The sequence below is a fragment of the Mobula hypostoma genome, chromosome 5, assembly GCF_963921235.1.
Source record: "Mobula hypostoma chromosome 5, sMobHyp1.1, whole genome shotgun sequence".
Taxonomy (NCBI): domain Eukaryota; kingdom Metazoa; phylum Chordata; class Chondrichthyes; order Myliobatiformes; family Myliobatidae; genus Mobula; species Mobula hypostoma.
The window spans coordinates 140,011,812-140,033,809 of record NC_086101.1 but is presented as its reverse complement, the minus strand read 5'-3'; the positions used below and the strand labels follow the sequence as shown (position 1 = coordinate 140,033,809).

General features: G+C 41.4%; 1 protein-coding gene across 2 annotated transcripts in view; it reads right to left on the bottom strand.

Annotated features, from left to right (window-relative positions):
• ptar1 (protein prenyltransferase alpha subunit repeat containing 1) overlaps window positions 1–21,100 on the bottom strand; it is a 42,308-nt gene extending 21,208 nt beyond the window's left edge. Inside the window, exons 1-3 of one of the 2 annotated variants that reach the window (XM_063049053.1) lie at window positions 20,983–21,100; window positions 20,129–20,298; window positions 4,807–4,873 (exon numbers count right to left, since the gene is read on the bottom strand). In XM_063049053.1, the coding sequence (XP_062905123.1) occupies window positions 4,807–4,873; window positions 20,129–20,298; window positions 20,983–21,068 (323 nt within the window). In that variant the 5' untranslated portion in view covers window positions 21,069–21,100. Of the gene's footprint in view, window positions 1–4,806; window positions 4,874–20,128; window positions 20,299–20,770; window positions 20,841–20,982 lie in introns of those variants that run through there. The other variant, XM_063049054.1, reaches the window with a different exon arrangement.
• Between the last annotated feature and the right edge of the window lie 898 nt (window positions 21,101–21,998).

The window sequence follows — 21,998 nt, the reverse complement described above, 5'->3', positions numbered from 1 at the left end:
AGCAACAGCCAGGGCCCAAATGATTGCTAATTTCACTCTTCAAATTTAATCATCAGCTTTATAGAATGGACTGTAACTGGGTAAGTAGTTCAATGCTTTTCATTAGGAAGACTGTTTCATCCATTTCATTGATGCAAGAATAACCTGTGGTACCAATGAATAGAACGGTAGATCTAAGCAGCTTGCTTTCGAGGCCACGCAACCTATCATGCCTGTGCAAGCAGAGCTGTTATTTTAGGGTTATGACAGCCAATTTGAGCACAGCTCCCTCAGTGTGAAAATTTTTCTTCTTGCAAGTATGAGGTTAAAGAGATACAAACATTGGCCAAAAAAGAGAATGTGATGTCACTCTTCAACAAAGACACACACACACACACACACACACTTCTTCCAAATGGCATCGCGACAGAATACAGATTCTGCTACTGGTAGCTATTCTTGCTCATTTCTAATCTATAATTTAAAGAATTCATGAACTTTAATAAAGGAACTTCCTTGCATAATATTTAGTAAAACACAAGGGGCATGCATGAAAATAGATTGAAACACAAAGCTACTGAACGCACACTAAACAGAGTCATACAGAGATACAGCGTGGGGCATGGAACCCTTTTAGCCCAAGTGAGTCCACTACAATCATCATCCTCTCATGTACATTAACCCTTAATCCCTCGCCCTCACCATTCTTGTCATCTCAAATTCATTGTCATTCCAACCATATAAATGTATATCACCAAACAAAACATCTTGGCTCCTCTGGGCCAAGATGCACAATACTACATATGACTCACACAGAAAGTAACATCACCACAAATAAACAAAGTGCATTTACATCACAAGTTAAAGTAAACAGCATAACACCACTGGCACTTCATATGCGATGAGACCTGGGCGGTGGCAGTGAGTTCAGTAGTCTCACGGCCTGCGGAAAGAAGCTGATTCCCATCCTAACGGTTCTTGTCCTAATGCTAGGTACCTCATACCTGATGTTAAGGGGTCAAAAAGGTTGTTGGATAGATGGGAGGGATTATTAACAAAGCTAAGGACCCTGCATATTCAGTGCTCCTGGTAAGCATCTTGGATGGGTGGAAGAGAGACCCCGGTGATCCCCTCAGCAATTCTCAATCTTTTGTAGGATCTTGCAGTTTGATGGCTTGCAATTGCCATACCAGACAATACTGCAGCTGCTCAGAACACTCAAAAGTACTCCTGTAAAGCAGGTTAGAGTGGTGGGTAGGACTGGGTGGGATGGGAGAGCTCGCTTGGCTTAATCTCCTCAAGAAGTAGAGGCACTGCTGTGCTTTCTTGACTAAAGAGATGGTGTTGGGCGACCAGGAGAGAGCAACCATTATGTGCACTCCCAGAAACTTGGTGCTCCTAGCTCTCACAGAATAACTATTTACATGCAGTGAGGAGCGGTCAGCCTACACCTTTCGGAAGTCCACAATCTCTTTAGTCTTGCCCACAAAGACCCAAGTTGCTGTGCTCACAAGTCTTGCCCACAAAGACCCAAGTTGCTGTGCCCCAGCTGCCCCATCTCTTCTCTGTACACTGTTTCATCATCACTGATGAGGTCAACAACTTGATTCTGTTGGAACTGGATCAGGTAGCAGAGTCATGAGTCACCTCCTCCAGATTCTACCACTCACCTATTCTCTAGAGGTAATTTATTAAGCAGCCAATTAACCTACCAATCTGCATGTTTCATGAACGTGGGAGGAAACCAGAGTATACTGAGGAAAACACCATCACAGGGAGAAAGTGCAAATTCTGCACAGAAACCACACAAGGTCAGGACTGAACGTGGCTCTGTAGAGCTGTGAAACAGCTCAGTTCACTGACCAATTGTGCCATCTTAATTAAGTGGTCGGGCCCTTTAAGGATCCCGGGCTTTCCTCTGGGACTAGAAGGGATTTTTGCAATGCGTTGTAGCTTTGTATTTATCACAAGGTCAAGAAAGTAACCAGGTTTCTGGTGCTGTGGAATTTGGATTTAACCTCTAACTGCTGTTTAATAAATAAATCCCTTTGTCACATATCCCACTTTCTGAGTTCTGATCCTCTCCAGGCAAACAACCCTCATTAAACCCAGTAACTCTTCAAATCTCCCTTACTCATCCTAGACAATAGCTTCATCACTAGCAGACTCTCTTCTAGAATCTCGTATTTCTCAAGGCTGTTCTGCCCCTTGAGTTGGTGGTACCACAGCCAAATACATATGCTGCATTCTATTCTCTCACGTTGATCATCAACTCCCCAAATCCCCCAACATCCACCAACACTCAGGGTAATCCACAGTAACCAATTACTCTACTGATCTGATTGTTGTAATATTCTTCATTAATATTCTCCATCCAACTCCATCTTGTTCTAAAATTTAGTTTATGTTCCTGTTATACTATGCCAAAGAAACCACATAAATGCAAGTTGTTGTAGTGATCAACATCATTTCCCCCACCCCCACCCCATAGATCATTTTCACCATCTTCTCTCTAGTTAGTATATTGATCGGATCTTTCAAGTGCTCTTGCACTGCCAAAATGAAAGATAAAATCCTCAGTATATTGCCAGCAATCAATATCTTCCTATCATTCATTAACAAGGAGAAAAGCAACACACACAATCTTATTGCGAGTCAATGCATGAGACAAAGTCATTCTGTGCCTGAAGAAAGTACTCAGCTCCTAATTCTTTGTTCAAATATTACAACCAAGGATTTTGATCAATTTAACTGAGAATTTTTATTTGTGAATCGCATGCTCTTTCTCTCTCCCTGCACTCACCGCCCCCCCCCCACAGTACAGCCCCAAAAAGCAGGGAAAATTGTAAAGCATGAAAAACAAAGCCAAAAATCTGAAATGTCAGCAGTTCAAAAGTATTCATCTCTCTTTGTTGAAGCACCTCTCCCAGCTATTATAGTACTTAGTTGAACCACCTCTCCCAGCTATTATAGCCAGTAGTCTTTTTGGGTAAGTCTCTATTAGTTGCAGCAGTGGGCAGCAACCTTGAGGTCTTGCCAGATATGTTCCATCAGGTTAAGGTCAGCACTCTGACTGGGCCACTCAAGGACATCGATTTTCTTCATTTGAAGTCACTCCATGGTTGCTCTGGCAGTGTGCTTTGGGTCGTTGTCCTGCTGAAAACAAACATCCTCTCCAGGAAAAATCCTGGCAGAGGCTAGCAGGTTTTCCTCCAGAATCTCTCTGTATTTAGCAGCATTCTTCTTCCTATCAATCCTGACCAGATTTTCAGTCCCTGCTGCTGAAAAGCACCCCCATAGCACGATGCTACCTCCACCATACTTTACAGTAGGGATGGCGTTACCTGGCTATGTACAATATTGCACCTGAGGAAAGTCAGCATTTTTATTACAAAGGGAATGAGTACTTCTTCAGCCTCACAATTTTGGCTTTTAATTTTTAGTAAACTGTTGATAAGTGTTTGGAATTTTTCTTTTGATTTGACAAGTTGCACAATGACTTGTAAATTAGCTCAAAAAATCCTACTTCAACCTATTGTAAATTTAGAAAATGAGACAGTAAAATGTAAAAATAGTTGTGGTGGCTGAATACTGGAGGCACTGTAGATGTGTGGCGGAAAGTGTGCTGACTGGCTGCATCACGGCCTGAAATGGGAACACCAATGCCTTTGAGCAGAAAATCCCACACAAGCTAGAGGATTTGGCACAGAACATTATGGGTAAAGCCCTCCCAACCATTGATCACATCTACATGAAACATTGCATAGAAAAGCAGCATCCAAAGATCCTCACCACACAGGCCATGTTCTTTTTTTTCCACTACTGCCATCAGGTAGAAGGTACAGGAATCTCAGGACACACATCACTAGATTCAAGAACAGTTACTACCCCTCAACCACCAGGTTCTTAAACAAAAGAAGATAACTACACTCATTTAAGGACTCTTACCTTGTTATTTCATGGTCTTTTTTGCTATTTATTTATTATCTGCATTTGCACAGTTTGTTCAGTGTTACTGTTCTATAGGTTTGCTGAGTATGCTCGGAAGATTAAAAAATCTCAGGGTTGCACGTGGTGACATCTATGTACTCTGATAATAAATTTTACTTTGAACTTTGTAGCAGCAAGCAGCACTTTTGTCTGAGTCAGAAGTGCGATTCTGAGCCACTCCGGAAAATCAAGCAGAATAACTAGATTGATACTCCAATGAAAGAATCCATTCTTAGAGATCCAATAATCCAGCATTGCCCAGGATTTTGTTTACTCCCAGGTTTTCTGGACTGTTTAATGTTACTGTTAGTACACAACAGCTTACTTAATTCAGTTTTAGATGTTTCATTATAGAGTACATTTCCGTGTGCACAGCAGGGTGAGGTAAAGGGAAAACAAACATCTTGCTTGCAGCCACATCATAAACACAGACTACACACAGCATATAAACTATACAAGATAATGAAGAGAGATTAAAATAAAAACTGTGGAAGAGGAATACCTTAGTGCAAAAAAAAAGAGACAATCAAAGACAAGTCAGTGGTGGTCTGCAGAGGGAGGGTTAGGGTTGTGCATGTAGAAACAACAGGCAGTTCGTGTTATAATATACATTTCCTACATTACAATGCCTACACTTTAAACATGCTAATTTGGCTGCAAAGCTCTATGGGACCCAAAGATGATTTTTTAAAAATGCTACATGACTGGAACATCCCCCTACATTCAACAGGTAATTGCAGCCATCTGCAATACGAGTAACAAGTAACTGGCCCTTAAGCCCAAGGTGGGCGAGGTACTGAACCACTTGGATAATGATGTTTGCTCACTGTAACGTACCTGACATTCCAAGCTGTAGTGAAGTCTGGATTTAGCAGCAGTAGAGTACAAGTGAGATCAGTCAGTGCTGAAGGGGAGAGGAGGAACCAAATATTTTAAATTGTCTAGATTAACACCAAATTACATCATTTAAAAGCTACAGAGGAGAAATTCATCCTTGGTTGCATGTGTGAGAGTTGGCTGCCACACCAGCATCTGCAGAATCTAGTGTCTGTTCTTATTCAAACTGATTAGGCTCGGTGGCTTTGAGGAGGTTCTTTCACAGTGGATGTCTGATCTTCTACCTCAAGTCTACTAGGAATGTGGGAAAGATTTCCCTGGTTTCTGATAATCTAGTTCAGATTTAAATGTTTTCACTGACTCAACAGCCACTGGTAGCTTGCTGTGAGAAGTCCAAAGATTCAAAACCCTTGGAGAAGAATTTATTCCTCGCTTTGGTAGTACATAGCAGATCCCTTTCCTGGTACTTAGTTCGGACCCATTGCCCGGGGATAACAACCTCTGTTGCCAGTCTTCTGTCCCTTTCAGAATTGTGTGTATTCTTTCAAATTGCAGAGAAATTGCATTGTTCCTTCAAAGACAATCCTGTTATCTCTCTTTAGCCCACAGAATGGCTCTACTAAAACTAATGAAGCCAAACATGCAGGAAACAAGTACAGCTGCTCAATAATGTTCTCACACATTTCGTGCCACTGACAAATTTCTACCCTGATCATCTTTCCAGAAATCAAATGCTTTTACAAAATCCACAGGAATTGCATAGTAAACCGGAACAATATTAATTCACAAAAATTCTGGTTTAAAAATCCTTACCGATTCTCTACAATTATGTTAAGACCAGGAGGTGTTAAGTCACATCACAAAAACAGGATTCAGAGTTACTTACAACACAATAAATTTACGTTTACATATACGTAGAATCATTGAGTTATACAGCACAGAAACAGGTTCTTCATCCCAACTCATCCATACTAACCAAGGCACCAACCCGAGCTAGCTCCATTTCCCTTTAAACCTTTTCTGACCATTACTAATTTTTTAATGCTGCAATTACACCTCTCTCTACCATTTTGAATAAACTGACAGGTTATTAAAAAAAAACACCATCCTGCGTGAACAACCAGTCCCTCAGGTCCCCTTTAAATCCTTCCCTCTCACCTTAAACCTATGAATTCTTATTATAGGCTCCCGTGCCCCAGGAAAAAGACTAACCATTTACTTTATCTAAGCTTCTCATAATTTTATATAGACTAGAAGATCACTCCCTAGACGCTAATGCTCCAGGCAACACAGTCCCGGAATCTTCTTATAATACTCAAGTTCTGTAGTCTCCACATCTTTATGATACATTTCTAAACCCTTTCCAGCTTAATGACATTCTTCCTAGAGCTGGCTGGCAGGAACTGCACACAAGTGTGGTCTAAAATCTTGTACAGCTGTAACATGACATCCTAAACACCTTCTATACCAATATGTTTATCACTTCAATGGAACGACATACTTCCACTCAAAGGTCTCTTTCTGAACCTGGCCATTTGCAGCACAAGTCTTGCCCTGCTTTAACTACAGATGAATTAGTGAAGGTAGGGTGATCTGTATACCATGTCTTGACATTGTGCTACAATTCTCAATATTGCTCAGCATTCAAAACAAAGCACCAGTCAACAGAACAAATTGGACATTGAACTTCTTCACTAAAATGACACCAGCTCACTTCTGGCTGAACTGTCCAGCCCCCAAATTCTGCCAATCTTAGGGAGTCCAAGCCCTGTCCAACTGACTTATGTAGCATCCTGGTTAGGCAATGGTCAAGTTTTAAAATACTCTCCATTGAGTTGAAATCCATCCAGGATCTTACATTTTAACTCTCTAACTTACTCCAGCCTCCAATAACGAAATCTTTGGATACTTCCCATTCTGGGTCTTTCAGAGATTCCCTTCATCCAAATTGGACAAACATTCCTTTGGAGATCTAAACTCTGGGATTTTCTCTTCACTTCCATCTCCAACCTTTGTTCAAGCTCTTTACTTTTACTTCTGACCAGGACTTGGTTCATCCTGCCCAAATAACCTTGAGGTGATATGGCTCAGAAGAACATATATGGGATACATTAACGGGTTAGAATAGACTGTATAATTATCAGGGGAACAAGAGGGGGAAGTTGAAACAAGCTTTAAATCCTTTCGATCATAGAAGAGTACAGCACAGGAACAGGTCCTATGACCTACCATGTTTGCTCCAAACATGACACCTTAACTAAATTTAACTAATCCCATCTGGCTGCACTGTTCTGTACATTATTTTCTACCGGCTCATGTGTCCGTCAAAATATCTTGACTATTGCTATTCTATCTGCTTCTACCACCTCACTGGCAGCATGCTTGAGGCCACTGTAAAAATATCTCCTTTATATCTGCCCCCCCTCCCCCCCACACCTTAAATCCAAGCCCTTCAGTATTTGACATTTCCAACCTGGGAAAGAGACTTGGACTATTTGCCTTCCTGTGCCTCTCAATTTTATATACAACGTTTGTACTTCAAGTTGTCCTTCAGCTTCCAGTGATCCACGGAAAACAATCCAATCTCTTTATATCCAATACACCTCAATTCAGACAACATCCTAAAACAGAAACCTTTTCTGCACCCTCTCCAAAGCCGCTACACAGCTTTTTTTTGTGCAATGAAGAGACGAGAACTGAACACAATACTCTGAAACACAGCAGGAAGCTGTAACACAAATTCCTCACTTTTATACTCAATGCCTGACAGATGAAGGCAAGCATGCTACAGGCCTTCTTTCATGGACTTACACCCCAAAATTCCTGCCTGTCAATGCTCCCAAGAGTCTTGTCACTTTACTGTAAACTCCCCTCTTACACATGACCTTCCAAAATGCAACATTTCACACTTGTCTAGATTAGACTCCATCTGCTGTACCTCTGCCCAATTTCCAATCAAAATGGAGGAAAACCCAAAGAAATGCTTTTGCCACATCATATGCTCAGACCTCAGTTATTTCCCCATTTAGACATCAAAAGGGACAATAATCTCCAGAGGGAGGAGGGAATAAAATCACAAATTGAAGCCATCTATAAGATAAAGAGAACTAGGATTGTGTGCCTTTAAGTTTCAAACACATTATGTTAAGAAGGAGACTAACTCAGGAGCACTACCTCAATATTAAATTGCATGCATTGAAAGTAACCAAAAACAGAGCATACCGTGAGATAATAGACGTCTAGAGAGAAAAAAAAAGTGCTGAAACTGAGGAACAAATGTTATTATTTACTTTAAATAGGACACAGGAACCACAATTATTGCCCACCCTTAAATTAGACCAAAATGTGAGGCTTGCTGGAGCATTTCAGAGAACCGCTATGAGTTGACAACAATACTGTGGAGTGGGAATTATAGTACATACAGACACAAATGGAGTAAGGAATCTGGATTCTATCTTCTAAAAGACCACATGATGTTCCAACTGTCACCATTATTAGGGCTAGCTTTTTTTCTTTTGCAGACCTTGCCTGGTCAGGTTGTTATTTTGGTAATTATGAAGCTTGCATTTACCTTCATGTAATGAGGTTTCATAATACACAAATGAAATAAAATACAACTTGAATATTATTAGTGATAATATTATAGCATTTTCTAACAACAAAACTGAAAAATCAATACTGTATGTGGACAAAAAGTACATTTAACATAGTAGGTATGTACCCATGCACAGTGTACAAATTTACTTGATATTAAGATTGAAGTGTTTCACAACACACTATATTGCTTTCTTTTGATTCTGGTTTTAAAGTGTACAGATTATTTTTATCTCCAACTATGGAGCAGCCAATATGTAGATGACCATGGAAAATTCAGTGATTTGAGATTAAATTCAGTAACTTTTAGAGGCTTTCAAAAGTTTCAGGTAGGATAATCGGTAACCAAGAAATGCAGACTTTTTCTCCCTAAGGGAGTTACCAGTAGCCCCCGTTATATGTGGCAGTAACTTTTGAATTAATACTCTTGCACTGTTGCTTAATATTAGTGAATCCAAATTTCTGAGTAGCATGATTGGAACTCCTTTAGTTCAAGGTAGCGATAGAGTTTTAAAAAATTCAGTGGAAAACATACAGCTTCACCAATGCCTGTTAATAGAATTATATTGTACAGGCTGATTGGGAAGCTTCCCAAGGTCATTAATCATCATCACGTGGTCATTTTTTGGTGCTAAAACAGGTCTTGTACTCAATCATTGGTAATTCAAATAATATTGAGTGACATCTGGGGGGGAAGCTTTTATCAGAATATGAAATGATGTAACAATTCAGCCCAAGTTTTTCAATTTAATCATTTCTGTTGAGCTTTCATGTTTAATTGTTCCATTTCAGAATTTGAGTATATTGGAAGCAGATGGATTGCCTGGATTATGTGCTTACATATTGGTTTTCAAGTATAATCATCCAACATCTTCCCAGACACACGATGGCTCTCATCTGCACTAGTAACTCGAGGAGTTACTGGTAGTCTTTGACAAAAATCTCCAGCTTGCTTTAACGTCTTACAATGTTTGATATCTTTGTGAGCCAGCCATTCTACATTCTTCCTAGGTAATGTTTATGGTATTTTAATCTTTTTCCTTTACATTTCTACAACAAAAGTTATATGTTGAAGTCTCCACAATTGCCAAATTTAAAGGCTGTTTAAAAACTAAATGTACAGTATTCCCTTATCAAGTACTGAAGCAATGTCTGATGGTATCACAGCCAGAGCAATCATATTCTAGGCCAAAGTAGATTAATAAGCATCCAAAAATAAAATGATTCCTTGGTCATTGTAGACAGCCTCTGCAATTGTATCCAAAGTGTTTCCTTGATATCTTACCAAGCTTGGTTCTTTCTCTGTAATGTACTTGTTTAGCTAGTTTAAACCATATTAGAAAATATACACAAAGTTTCAGTTTCTCTTTATGGTTCCAGTGGACCAAAAGTACTTAGGTCAGATCCACACAAATAAATATAGATCTGAAAAAAATCAATTAAAGATTGTTTAATATCATTTCCAGTACACAAGTGTAAATGACACAAAATTGTTTCTCCAGATCTGATGCAGCACAGAAATAAAGATAAAAACACAATAATAATTTAAGAACATCAATAAATGTAGGTACATAAGAATATAAATAAAAGATGTTGATCAGCCTTACTGCTTGGGGAAAGTAACTGTTTGAGAGTCTTGTGCAGTAGAGAGCTTCCTAACATCTCAGAGTGACACGAGTAGGGATTTGGATAGTGCAGCTCTCTTCGGCCCTCCTCACAAAGTAGAGGCTGAACTTTCCCAGTTGTGTAGACTGTGTTCTGGGACCATGAGAGGTTGTGTGAGATGTGCACTTCCAGCAATTTGAACTTGCTCACGGTTTCCACTCTGTACCACTGATGTAAAGAGGGATGTGGGTGGTGCAGGTTCTCCTGAAGTCAACAGCCAACTGCTTTGCCTTGTTGACCTTGAGGAAGATGTTATTTGCCTGGCAAAGGATAAAATTAAAATCCCTTGGGGCTACAGAGGGCTTCCTAGGGAAATTTAGGGAAAAAAAAGCAAATCCTAATGTTAAATATAATTTACATGCAAAATTCAGATTCTGCATGACCTACACAGGACACACTCTACAAAATCCTTTTTCAAAAAAGGTAATGGAAGACATAATGTTGAATCAATACAAATTTACCTGTTTTCAAAGCAACCTATGCAAAAGAGTATCACAGCAATGTAACCCAAAAATATATCTGAAAATCTCAGCAACATACACAAAATGCTGGATGAACTCAGCAGGCCAAGCAGCATCTATGGAAAGCAAAGAGTACAGTCGGCATTTTGGGCCAAATCCCTTCGACAGGACAGGAGAAAAAAAGCTGAGGAGTAGATTTTAAAGGTGGAGGGAGGGGAGAAAGAAACAAAGGTGACAGGTGAAACCTGAGGGGGGAGGAAATGAAGTAAAGCTCTGGGAAGTTAACTGGTGAAAGAGACAGAAGGCCATGGAAGAAAAAAGGAGGGAGGAGCACCAGAGGGAGGCAGTGGGTGGGCGGGCAAAGAGATAAGGTGAGAGAGGGAAAAGGGGATGGGAAATGCTGAAGAAGTGGGGGTGTGGGGGGCACTACCAGAAGTCTGAGAAATCAATGTTCATGCCATCAGGTTGGAAGCTACCCAAACAGAAAACAAGGTGTTGTTCCTCTTACCCATCAGGGATAGGGTTCCTCTTGCCCTCATCTACCACCCCAACAGCCTCCACATTCAGCACACAATTCTCCAAAACTTCTGTCATCTCCAATGGATCCCACCACCAAACACACACACCCCCCCCCACTTTCTGCAGGGATCGCTCCCTATGCGACTCCCTTGTCCATTCGTCCCACCTGGCACTCAGCCTTGCAAGTGAAACAAGTGCTACACCTGCTTCTACACCTTCTCTCTAACATACTACCATTCAGGGTCCTAAACAGTCCTTTCAGGTGAGGTGACACTTCACCTGTGTGTCTGTTGGGATCATATACTGTGTCTGGTGCTCCTGACATGGCCTGTCTGTATATCAGTAAGAGCTGACGTAGATTGGGAGACTGCTTCGCCGAGTACCTACGCTCCATCCACCAGAACAAGCGGTATCTCCCAGTGGACACCCATTTTAATTCCACTTCCAATAAGTCTATCCACTGCCTCCTCCACTGTTGTGATGAGGCCACACTTAGGTTGGAGGAACAACACCTTATATTCCATTTGGGATTAAATTCCAGCTCTTTACTTCATTCACCCTCCTCCCCTTCAGGTTTCATCCATCAACCCCCACCCCACCTCTCTCGACTCCCCCCACCCCACCCCTCTCCCCTCTTCCCACCTTCTAAATCTACTCAGCCGTTTTCCTCCAGTCCCACTGAAGGGTTTCGGCCTGAAACGTCTACTGTACTCTTCCACAGATGCTGCCTGGCCTGCTGAGTTCCTCCAACATTTTGTGTGTTGCTTGGATTTCCATTATCTGCAGATTTTCTCTCGTTTGTGATCTGAAAATCTCAGTCTTCAATGGAAAAAATTAAAATCAGGCTGCCTTTGGACAGTGGAGGGTCTTCTACAGGGGTTCCAGAAAAACTAAAGGTTGCGTCTGTCCTAAGGCTAGGTTGTGTCACTACTGAGCTATGCACTGCACACACGACCAATCCACTATCAGTAGAGTACTTTAATGACCAAATATGTATTCTTGACTATTATGGTGCAATTCACACTTATTTCTACATGTCAAAAGTACCACTAACCAACGTCATTTTGTTTTACTTCATTATTTATCTGGCAAAGACAGCATCTGCTGCCCTTGAAGATGGTGTTAAGAAGCTTTCTTGAACTACTGCAATCTGATTGAATATGGCGATAATGGTACAACTGGGTTGCTTAATCAGCCACAATCAGAGGGCAATTAAACTTAACCACATGGGGGTGGGGTAGTCTGTAGTCACACACAGACCAGGTTTCCATCCCTGAAGGACATCAGTGAAAATTAGTACATTTTAAATGACAATCTAGTCATCATTAATGAGGTCCATTCTTTTTAAAAAATCTATCACAAAATGGAATTTAAATCCCACTGAAACCATGATGGGATTTGAACTCTATTCATAGATTATAAACCCACAAATCAGGTCTGGTAATTTGATTGCAACACCACCACTGTCCATTGGGACAATGCGCAAAGGTCAGGAAAGAATCTAAACTCTCACAATTGGAGGTGCAAATTTCTTCCAGATTGTTTGGTTGTGAAGATATGAATCTGGATAAAACTGTGAAAGGTCAATATTACAGTGGAGATTTAATATTACTGGCACTCGCCATCACTCCACAGAGAATGGCTTTGCCAACTTATTCAGTTTTTGGTATGGTATTTCTAATGATATCACACAAAAAACTCAATGGAGATGCGATATGCATCCAGATCATTCTTTGGGTAAAGTGCATCAGCTATTATAGTGAAGTAAACAGTAAACGCAGGACAAAATGCTGTGCTGGCAGAGAGCAGGAACCCTAAGGCTTTACCTTGGATAATTAATGGTTTCAGCATACATCAACGTTTGGGAGGAAGAGGAAATTACCCAGTGTGGTGATGGGGAAGTTAAGTGAAAACCACTTTCCGCTCATTTGTCAGTTGCCCAGACTAGAAGAGGATCTGTCTGGAAAGAACATTAGTGCAGATGGACTTTTAAAAGGTGGCTTCGTGGTCACGCTACCGAGATTCTAGTCTTTAAAAAAAAAAATTATAGACATATTTAATTGAGCACTAGAGCACAAAAGTACAATATGCATCATCAAAAGGGAAGAATATTCACTTAACAGCGCTTTTCACAAAACTAGAAATGACACTCAGGCAACATTGAAAATGTTGTAACTAATCAGCACATCTGTTTTTTTATATAGTGAGCTTTTTATTTCTAAAGTTATCTGTAGGATTAATCTTTCAAAAACTGGAAGAAAGTTCAGACATTAAAAAACATTGTTGTTGGTTCTTGTACATTCATCCAAGAAAAGGGACAAATTCCTGCAGAATGAGTATAGGGAGTTTGGTAAGAAGTTAACAAGTATGATCAAGGATAGTAATCACTGGATTACTCCCAGTGGCAGAAATAGAGAGAAAGGCCAGATAAAGTTGAGGCAAAGGAGATGGCACACGGGGCAGGAATCAGGTTCTGTCACCATTGGGATCCTTTCTGGGGTTGATGCCACCTATCTGAGCGGGACGGGCTGAACTTACACCAGAGAGGGACTAATATCCTTGCAGGAAAACCTGGTAATGCTGCACAGGGTTTCAACTAGATTGGCAGGGTGTGGTGGGGGGGGGGGGGGGGTATTCTGAGCAGGAGCAAGTCATGGGATAAAGTAGTAACTAGCAAGAACAAGTTTAGCCATCAGGATAGACAGTGGCACAGTAAAGGGAAAGGAAGAAAGACCTGTCAAAGTTGCATTTATTTTAATGTTCAGGGTTTAATAGGCAAGGCCAAACTCAAAGCTTGGGTCGGCTCTGAGGACTTGAATGTGACAGCCATAACAGAAACATACCTGAGAGACGGGCAGGTCCGGCAGCCCAGCATTCCAGGATACAGATGCCATAGGTGCGGCGGAGGTGCCGGGAAGCACTGAAGGACTTGCCTTTTTGATCAGAGAGGATATTTCAGTACTTTGAGATGACAATCTTGGGCAGAGCACCCAGTGTGGGTAAAAATGAGAAACAAGGGAAGGAAACTCAAGTGGGTTATGAAAACTCGAAGGTGCTCTATAGCAACATTAAAAGTAAAGAACGGCTAGGGAGAGGATAACTCCCTTTAGAGAGTTGCCTATGCCTCAAGCTGAAGGAGATGGGGGGGATTTTTAAACGAATATTTCATCTTGGTGTTACGGAGGAGAAAATTACAACTGCTCAAGAGATCATGGAAACAAGCAGTAATGTTTGGAAGACAGTCATATTACCGGGAGGAGGGCTTTACAGCCTTACAGGCATTAAGATCGATAAATTCCCAGGGCCTGACCAACAGCATCCTAGGAGTTTGTGGAAGGTGAGAGAAGAAATTGCAGTGGCCCTCGTGGAGATATTTGCTCCATCATTATCCACTGAAGTTCCCAAAGACTGGAAAGTGGCTCATGTTGTTTCATTATTTAAAAAGGACAGTAAATACAAACCAGGAACTACAGGGCAGTCAGCCTGATATTAGTAGTGAGGAAGTCCTGAGGAACAGGGTTTGCCCGCAATTAGATACACAGAGTCCGATTAGGGGTCAGCGTGGTCTTACGTTTGATAACCCTTTTAAAGCGGTTTGAAGAGCTAGCCAAAATGGTAGACGAGGGTAGGGTGTTGGATGTTGACTAGTTAGAAGGCTTTTGACAAAGTCCTGCATGAACTTGATGTCAAAGGTAGACAGTGTGGTGAAAAACTACTTAGCACATTGCCTCATTAGTCACTGTATTGAGTCCAGGATTGTAGTTACAATTGTATCAGTCGTTTGTGAGAACATACTGAGTACTGTGGACAGTTTTGATCACTGTCATAGGAAAGACGTAGTTAAACTGGAAAGAGTGTAGAAATACAATTGAGGTTTTTGCCAGGACTAGAGGGAGGGACTGAGTTAGAGAGGCTAGCCAGGCAGGTTTTCGGAGGGTACGAGGATGAGGCGACTTTATAGAAATGTTTAAAATTATAAGTGGCATAAAGTGATAGGATAGTCTTTGGGGTAACTGCAACGTCTGTGTCTTTGCTATTGCTTAGCTCACGCTCCTGCTCGGTAACGGGCATGCTTTTTTTTGCTGGGGGCGGGGGTATCATTGTCTTGCTGCCGCTTACACGTGGGAGGGGGGAGCTGGAGGGGACTTTGGGGCTCTCATGTTTAACTTTCATTCATTCTTTGGGGCACTTCTCTGTTTTCGTGGGTGTTTTGTGAAGAAAAAGCATTTCAGGATGTATATTGTATACATTTCTCTGACGTTAAATTGAACCTTTGAATAGGAACAGTCCCTTCCCCAGGGTAGGGAAGTACAAGGAAGATTTCAGGTGAGCAGGGAAATATTTCAAAGGGACATGGGAGAAATGTTTTTCATGCAGAGGATAGGAGGAAATGGAATGAGCTGCCAGAAGAAGTGGTTGAGGCCAGGTACAAGAAATGATACACTTGTACTGGCTGACTGGAAAATTGCAAATGCTTCTCCGCTATTTAAGGGTGGGAGGCAGCAGAAAGGAAATTATAGATCTGTTAACCTGACATCAGTGGTTGGGAAGTTGTTGGAATCAATTGTTAGGGATGAGATTACGGAGTACCTGGAGGCACGTGACAAGATAGGCCAAGGCCAGCATGATTTCTGAAAGGAAAATCCTACCTGACAATCTTACCGCAATTTTTTGAGGAAATTATAAGCAGGGTAGACAAAGGAGATGCAGTAGACATGGTGTACTTGGATTTTCAGAAGACGTTTGACAAGGTGCCGTACATGAGACTGCTTAGCAAGATAAGAGCCCAAGGAATTACAGGGGAGTTACTGGCATGGGTGGAGTATTGGCTGGTCGGCAGAAAACAGAGTGGGAATAAAGGGATCCTATTCTGGTTGGTGCCGGTTACCAGTGGAATTCCACTGGGGTTGGTATTGGGACCGCTGCTTTTTATGATGCATGACAATGATTTGGACTATGGGATTAATGGATTTGTGGCTAAATTTGCTGATGATACAAAGATAGGTGGAGGAGTGGGTAGTGTTGAGGAAATAGACGGCCTGCAGAGAGACTTAGATAGTTTAGGGGACTAGGCAAAGGTGGCAAATGAAATACAATGTTGGAAAGTATATGGTCATGCACTTTAGTGGAAAAAAAAACGGGCAAACTATTATTTAGATAGGGAGAGAACTTAAAATGCAGAGATGTAGAGGGATTTGGGAGTCCTTGTGCAAGATACCCTAAAGGTTAACCTCCAGGTTGAGTCGGTGGTGAAGAAGGTGAATGCAATGTTGGCATTCATTTCTAGAGGTATAGAATATAGGAGCAGGGATGTGATGTTGAGGCTCTATAAGGCGCTCATGAGACCACACTTGGAGTATTGTGTGCAGTTTTGGGCTCTTTATTTTAGAAAAGGATATACTGACATTGGAGAGGGTTCAGAAGATTCACAAGAATGATTCCAGGAATGAAAGGGTTACCGTACGAGGAATATCAGGCAGCTTTTGGGCTGTATTCCCTAGAGTTCAGGAGAATGAGGGGAGATCTCATAGAAACATTCCAAATGTTACAAGGCCTGAACAGATTAGATATGGTAAAGTAATTTCCAATGGTAGGAGTCTAGGACAAGAGGGCATGACTTCAGGATTGAAGGACGTCCATTTAGAACTAAGGTGTGGAGACATTACTTTAGTCAGAGGGTGGTAAATCTGTGGAATTTGTTGCCATAAGCGGCTGTGGAGGCTAAGCCATTGGGTACATTTAAGGCAGAGAGAGATAGGTTCTTGATTAGCCAGGACATCAAAGGGTATGGGGAGAAGGCAGGCAAGTGGGGATGACTGGAAGAATTGGATCAGGCCATGATTGAATGGTGGAGCAGACTCAATGGGTCGAATGGCCTGCTTCTGCTGCTATATCTTATGGTGTTATGGATCGGTACATGGCTTAGAGGGATATGGGCTGAATGCAAGAAATTGGGACTAGCCAGATGGGTAATGAAACGTTGACTGTTTACTCTTTTGCTGCCTGACCTGCTGAATTCCTCCAGCATTTTGCGCGTGTTCCTTTGGATGAGTATCATAGTTGGCATAGACTCATTAGGTTAAAGGGTGTGTATCCATGTTGTGTGACACTGACTCCAAAACATTAACCATCTCACCCCTAAGTACCTTTGGTGGTGCAGCACATCCTCAATACTGCACTGTATGGCTGCAGTGACTGATGGAGTGGGTGAATGTTTTGGAAGTAGAATGAGAAGGAATCACAAAGCAGAGGATTTAGAATTTGAACACAATCTGCAGCTCAGACGTGAGAATACTAATCACTTATGTTTGGAGAGTTTTAAAGCAGGTAGTTCTGCTGCCTCACAGTTCCAGAGATCTAGCTTTGATCCTGATCGTAACTGCACTGTGTGTAGAAATTACACTTCTGTTGTGACCATATGGGCTTCGCCATGCTCTCCCACCTTTCAAAGAAACATTGGTTGGTAAGTTAATTGGGTACAGTGAATTATCTAGTGTAGCTGGCTGGCAGGATTATCAAGGTGATATTGATGTGCCTGAGAAAGAAAATAGATCAAAGAGAAATAAATAGAATGCCTTCAAGATCTGGTGAAGATGCAAATACGTTGAATTCAGTCAGAGAATATTGAGAAACACAAGGCATATGTTAATTTATTGCAGGAGGAGGAGGTGAAGTAGAAATTGGTGCAATATTAGAGAGGCGTTTTAATTTAAAAAAAAACAAACAGGCAGGAGTCATCAGACCACACAATATTCTTGGTAACTGCTTGCTCCTTAAAGGCAAGATATTAACTAGAATAAAGCAGCCACCAACAGTATAACCTCTATCAAATGTTAAGTCAGGAACAAATCTCCCTTACTTAAATGACTCCTGATGACATCAGAGGCACAACTGAACATAATTAACACTGGAATCTCTGGATACCGGACATGTCATAAACAGCTGCTCCTTTTATGAACTTCAACAGAGTAATGTGAGCTCATTCTATTTAATAAAAGTTAATTGTCCTCAAAAGAATTCTGTAAAATTGCTGCTTAATAAAACAGAACAGAAAATATTTATTATCTAACAAACTCTCACAAGAGGCTTCATAAAATTAACTTTTCCTTTACAACTGGAGGGATTTGCTAATTGTATATGTAGATATTAACAAAAAATATTGTATAAAATACAAATGGGAACACGACTGGCTAACAGAAACAACTTAAAATAGGACTGTTATTTACACAGCCATGACACAATGGCTTGCCCTCTCACCTACTGAATTAGAAGGTTATAGGTTCAAGTATCCCTCTCGGCTAACATTTCATTGCAATAACAAGGGAGAGAGCACTGCCCGAGGTCCTATCTTTCAGGTGAACCTTTGAGCAGGTTGATGTTTAATCAGATGGATTAAACTCTTTCAAAAAAAAACTTATTTTGAAAGAGTCCGAAAGATTATGTGGTATCCTGACCAACATTTATTCCTCAATTGACATTACTAAAACAAATAATCTGCTCATTACCTTTTGTGGGAACTTTCTGTGTGTGAACTGGCTACCACGTTCCTACATTATAACCAGCACATCACTGAAACTGCCAACAAGCCATTTATAAAGAAACGACAGTCCACCTTTTCATTAGGTTTCCCCAAGCTCTTAATACCAGCACGTTCATAAGTACTACTGCTATCACAAATGCTGAACAAACCACTATTTTCCTCAGGAGATGAGCAGAAAATCTGAAGGGCGGATTTGGCCCACATGAAAAACCATGAATCTCATGGGTTTGGAACAGGAGTCCCAACCTGGGGTGCACAGACCCCCCTTGCTTATTGGTACTGGTTCAAGGCACAAAAAAGTAAGGAGCTCCTTCTCTGGAATGACAGTGATGGATATATGGAACTTGATGAAAAGGAAAGCACAATAACAGTCTGGAAACAGAATGAGGGTAAAGAGTCATGGCAGATTAACCAAAAGCTTGGAAAATGTAATAAAACTGACCTACTCACGTATAGACAGTAGAACTAATAGCCCAAGATAAATGATAGTGACGCACACCAACTATTACTGGGCAGTCAATCACCTCTATACTACCCTCTGCTCCCAGACCTGGAGAGGATGCGGACCCAGGAATATCAGGGAAAATTTCAATCTTTTCTTCTCTCTCTGCAACTGCCTACAGCCCCATAAAATTAGAGAGCCTTGCTGTTCCAATTATGGTCACCTCAGCACAGGTTTTCGTAAATAAAACAGCAGAGGCGTTTGAAATTTAAGGGAAACTGTAACAACACCTTTATTGTCAACCAAACGCAGAGCACAAAGTATGGTAAAAACTTTCCGTCATTATGTCAGATCAGCCTCAAAGTGAACCCCAACTCAATGTCGGTGGTTGCAAATTATGTCTTATATTTCCGCCCATTCGATCTCTTCTTGCCCTTTAATTGTTGAAAATCACAATACTCTTGTTCATTCCAGGACTTTTCAATTGTTTCATCTATGGGAGGTATCAACCTTACATAGCCAAAAATCTCATTCCCAGAGGGTGTGCATATAGGTGAAGCCACTGCATTTTAAAGAGGACCCAAGGAGCAAAATATCAGTTTTTTAAAAAAAAAGTCATTTACTTCTGGTACACAGCGCCCAAAGGGGTGGAGGCAAACGATTATTATTTTGAAGCATTGAGAGACACAATGCTTCAAAAAGATGCACTCCTAATGAAGGCAAATAGATTAGTATACATGGGCAAAAGGTCAGCAGAGACATAATGAGTCAAAAGATTCGTTTCTGTGCTGTACAACTCTATGACATCACTAATTCCCACCCTAACTTTTGGAATTCCCTCCAAAAATCCCTCCTCTCACCTCTCCTTTACCCCTTCCACATCAACCGCACTTTGCCGTCTATTCTCTGGTTATTACATTTTGTTTGACAGTGTGCTCGTGAAAGATCTTGCCCAGTTATACTATATTAAAGGGATTAGACAACCTCAAACAGTTGCTATCCTACACTACACAAATTACATCAGGCAGTTCAAAAAAAATTGTTTTACTCTTTGATGGTCACATCTAGTTCAACACTTAGTACAGAATATCCGACACTTACCATCCCTGTCCAACCACAGCTTTCTCTGTCGGTAGAGAACAAGTTTACTATGAATGAAGGGCAAGAGTAGTTTAACGCACCAGCTTTCTAGACCAAGTTTATTTTCCACCAGTACTACTGGACTCCGGTTGCACCTGGCTTCAAGACATGGAATCAATCCAATCTCATCACTGAAAAAGAAAACACAGGAGAAAGCAAGTTACACCACCTTCACACTGGAGCCAATCTTCTGCATGCAGTTCCTCATTGGAGATTTTGGCGTTCTGCAAGTATTTACACCCACTGCAAATTAAAATACCACCTTATCAGCAATGGATCAATACGCCAACAGAAGTAAACACCAGCAGTAGGCCAACACACACACAACATACAACTATAACCTCCAATTTGCAGGAATGCAGCCGCTAGTAAATCTGAACGGCAGGCAAAGCCGCAGAATTCCTCAACATAAATGAAAACAGACGGACACCAGGATAACAAGAGATCATTTTCTCTTATCCGTGGCCTCACAAGGAAGCTGGTTCGTGCACGGACGAGCTGCGACTGTCTTTAAACCGACAATTAAATGCAATTTTTGAAATCCACCCCCCCTCCACCGCCCCGCTCGGTATTAACAGATTAAATTCTTTCGAACAACCCAACTTCTGCTCAATTTCTTCTCCCAAAGGCATGCTCCGCCCTTGTCCTCTTTAGATTAACCTCCAACTCTTCCTTCCAACAACAGTCTCTCTCCCCCCCCCAAAAAAAAATCCCATCCTTTTAATTTGCTGCGCTGATTCCGGCTGGTTTTGGGCGGTGCCTGGCCTGGTCGGGTTTGCGGGGAATAGGCTGTGGCTACCTCTACCGTTCCTTACATGTTGGGGTTCCTCCTAAAAGCGTTGGCAATGTCTTTGACAACCCTTTGAACCAAAAACTTCACCTCCTCTTCCGACTCTGCCATCTTCCTCACTCCCCTCGCCGACGGCACTACTTCCGGGGCAAGCCAGGGAGGGGAGAAATGCACGTTACTTTTTAAAAGGACATGCACACGCTCGGCACAGCAACCTCACGACAGCCCGGGAGCAGACGGGGGAAATCACTGGGCAGCGGGGGCAACAGCGAGATGCCGGCTGCGAACATTCCCCACCCATTCTAGTCTCTGCAAAACGTGCAACACTAGTAGCTCTCTTGCTTATCAGCGCCCTATGCACCGCAACACTATTCTTGAAAAAGGGTGCCTAGTATCGGCTGCCTAATTTATGTACGCATGCAATACCACAGCCCACTTTAAAAAAGAAGAGGGAAAGGATTTTATAAGTGCTCTTCAGCCTATCTAGCTGTACCTCTTGCTAAAAGATGTTTGTAATTTCATTGGAAGTGGGTAGAAGTGCAACTAATCAGATTTATTTCCTCCCCACCCCAAAACTAGGAATGTATTTATTAGCTGCTTTATTCACTGTAGTGTAGTGTATGAAAACAAGCCACCATTGGAAGGGGCCCTTAAGCATCTTTATTATGAAATCCACTCCCCAGAATACAAGAAATTATAGGCCATTCAGCTCCTTGTCCTTTCTCTGGAATTTAATCTGTTACCTCCTAATTATTTTCCTGCACTATCCTCATATACAATTATTCTATACTTAAACATCTATTGATCACAAATTTTGATATGGGCAGTGACTGAATCCCTCCACAGCCCTCTTGAATGAAAAACTCAGGTGTTAAGAGTGTGGGAATGTATCAAATTCAATTCTATCCATTTCAATGAGCTCAACTCTCATTCTTCTAAATTAAGAGGGTACCCAGCTAGTCTGTTTAATCATCCCTCAAGCAACCAATTTACCATCCCAGGAATTAATCTCATAAACTGCCATTGCAGTCCTCTGGTGAA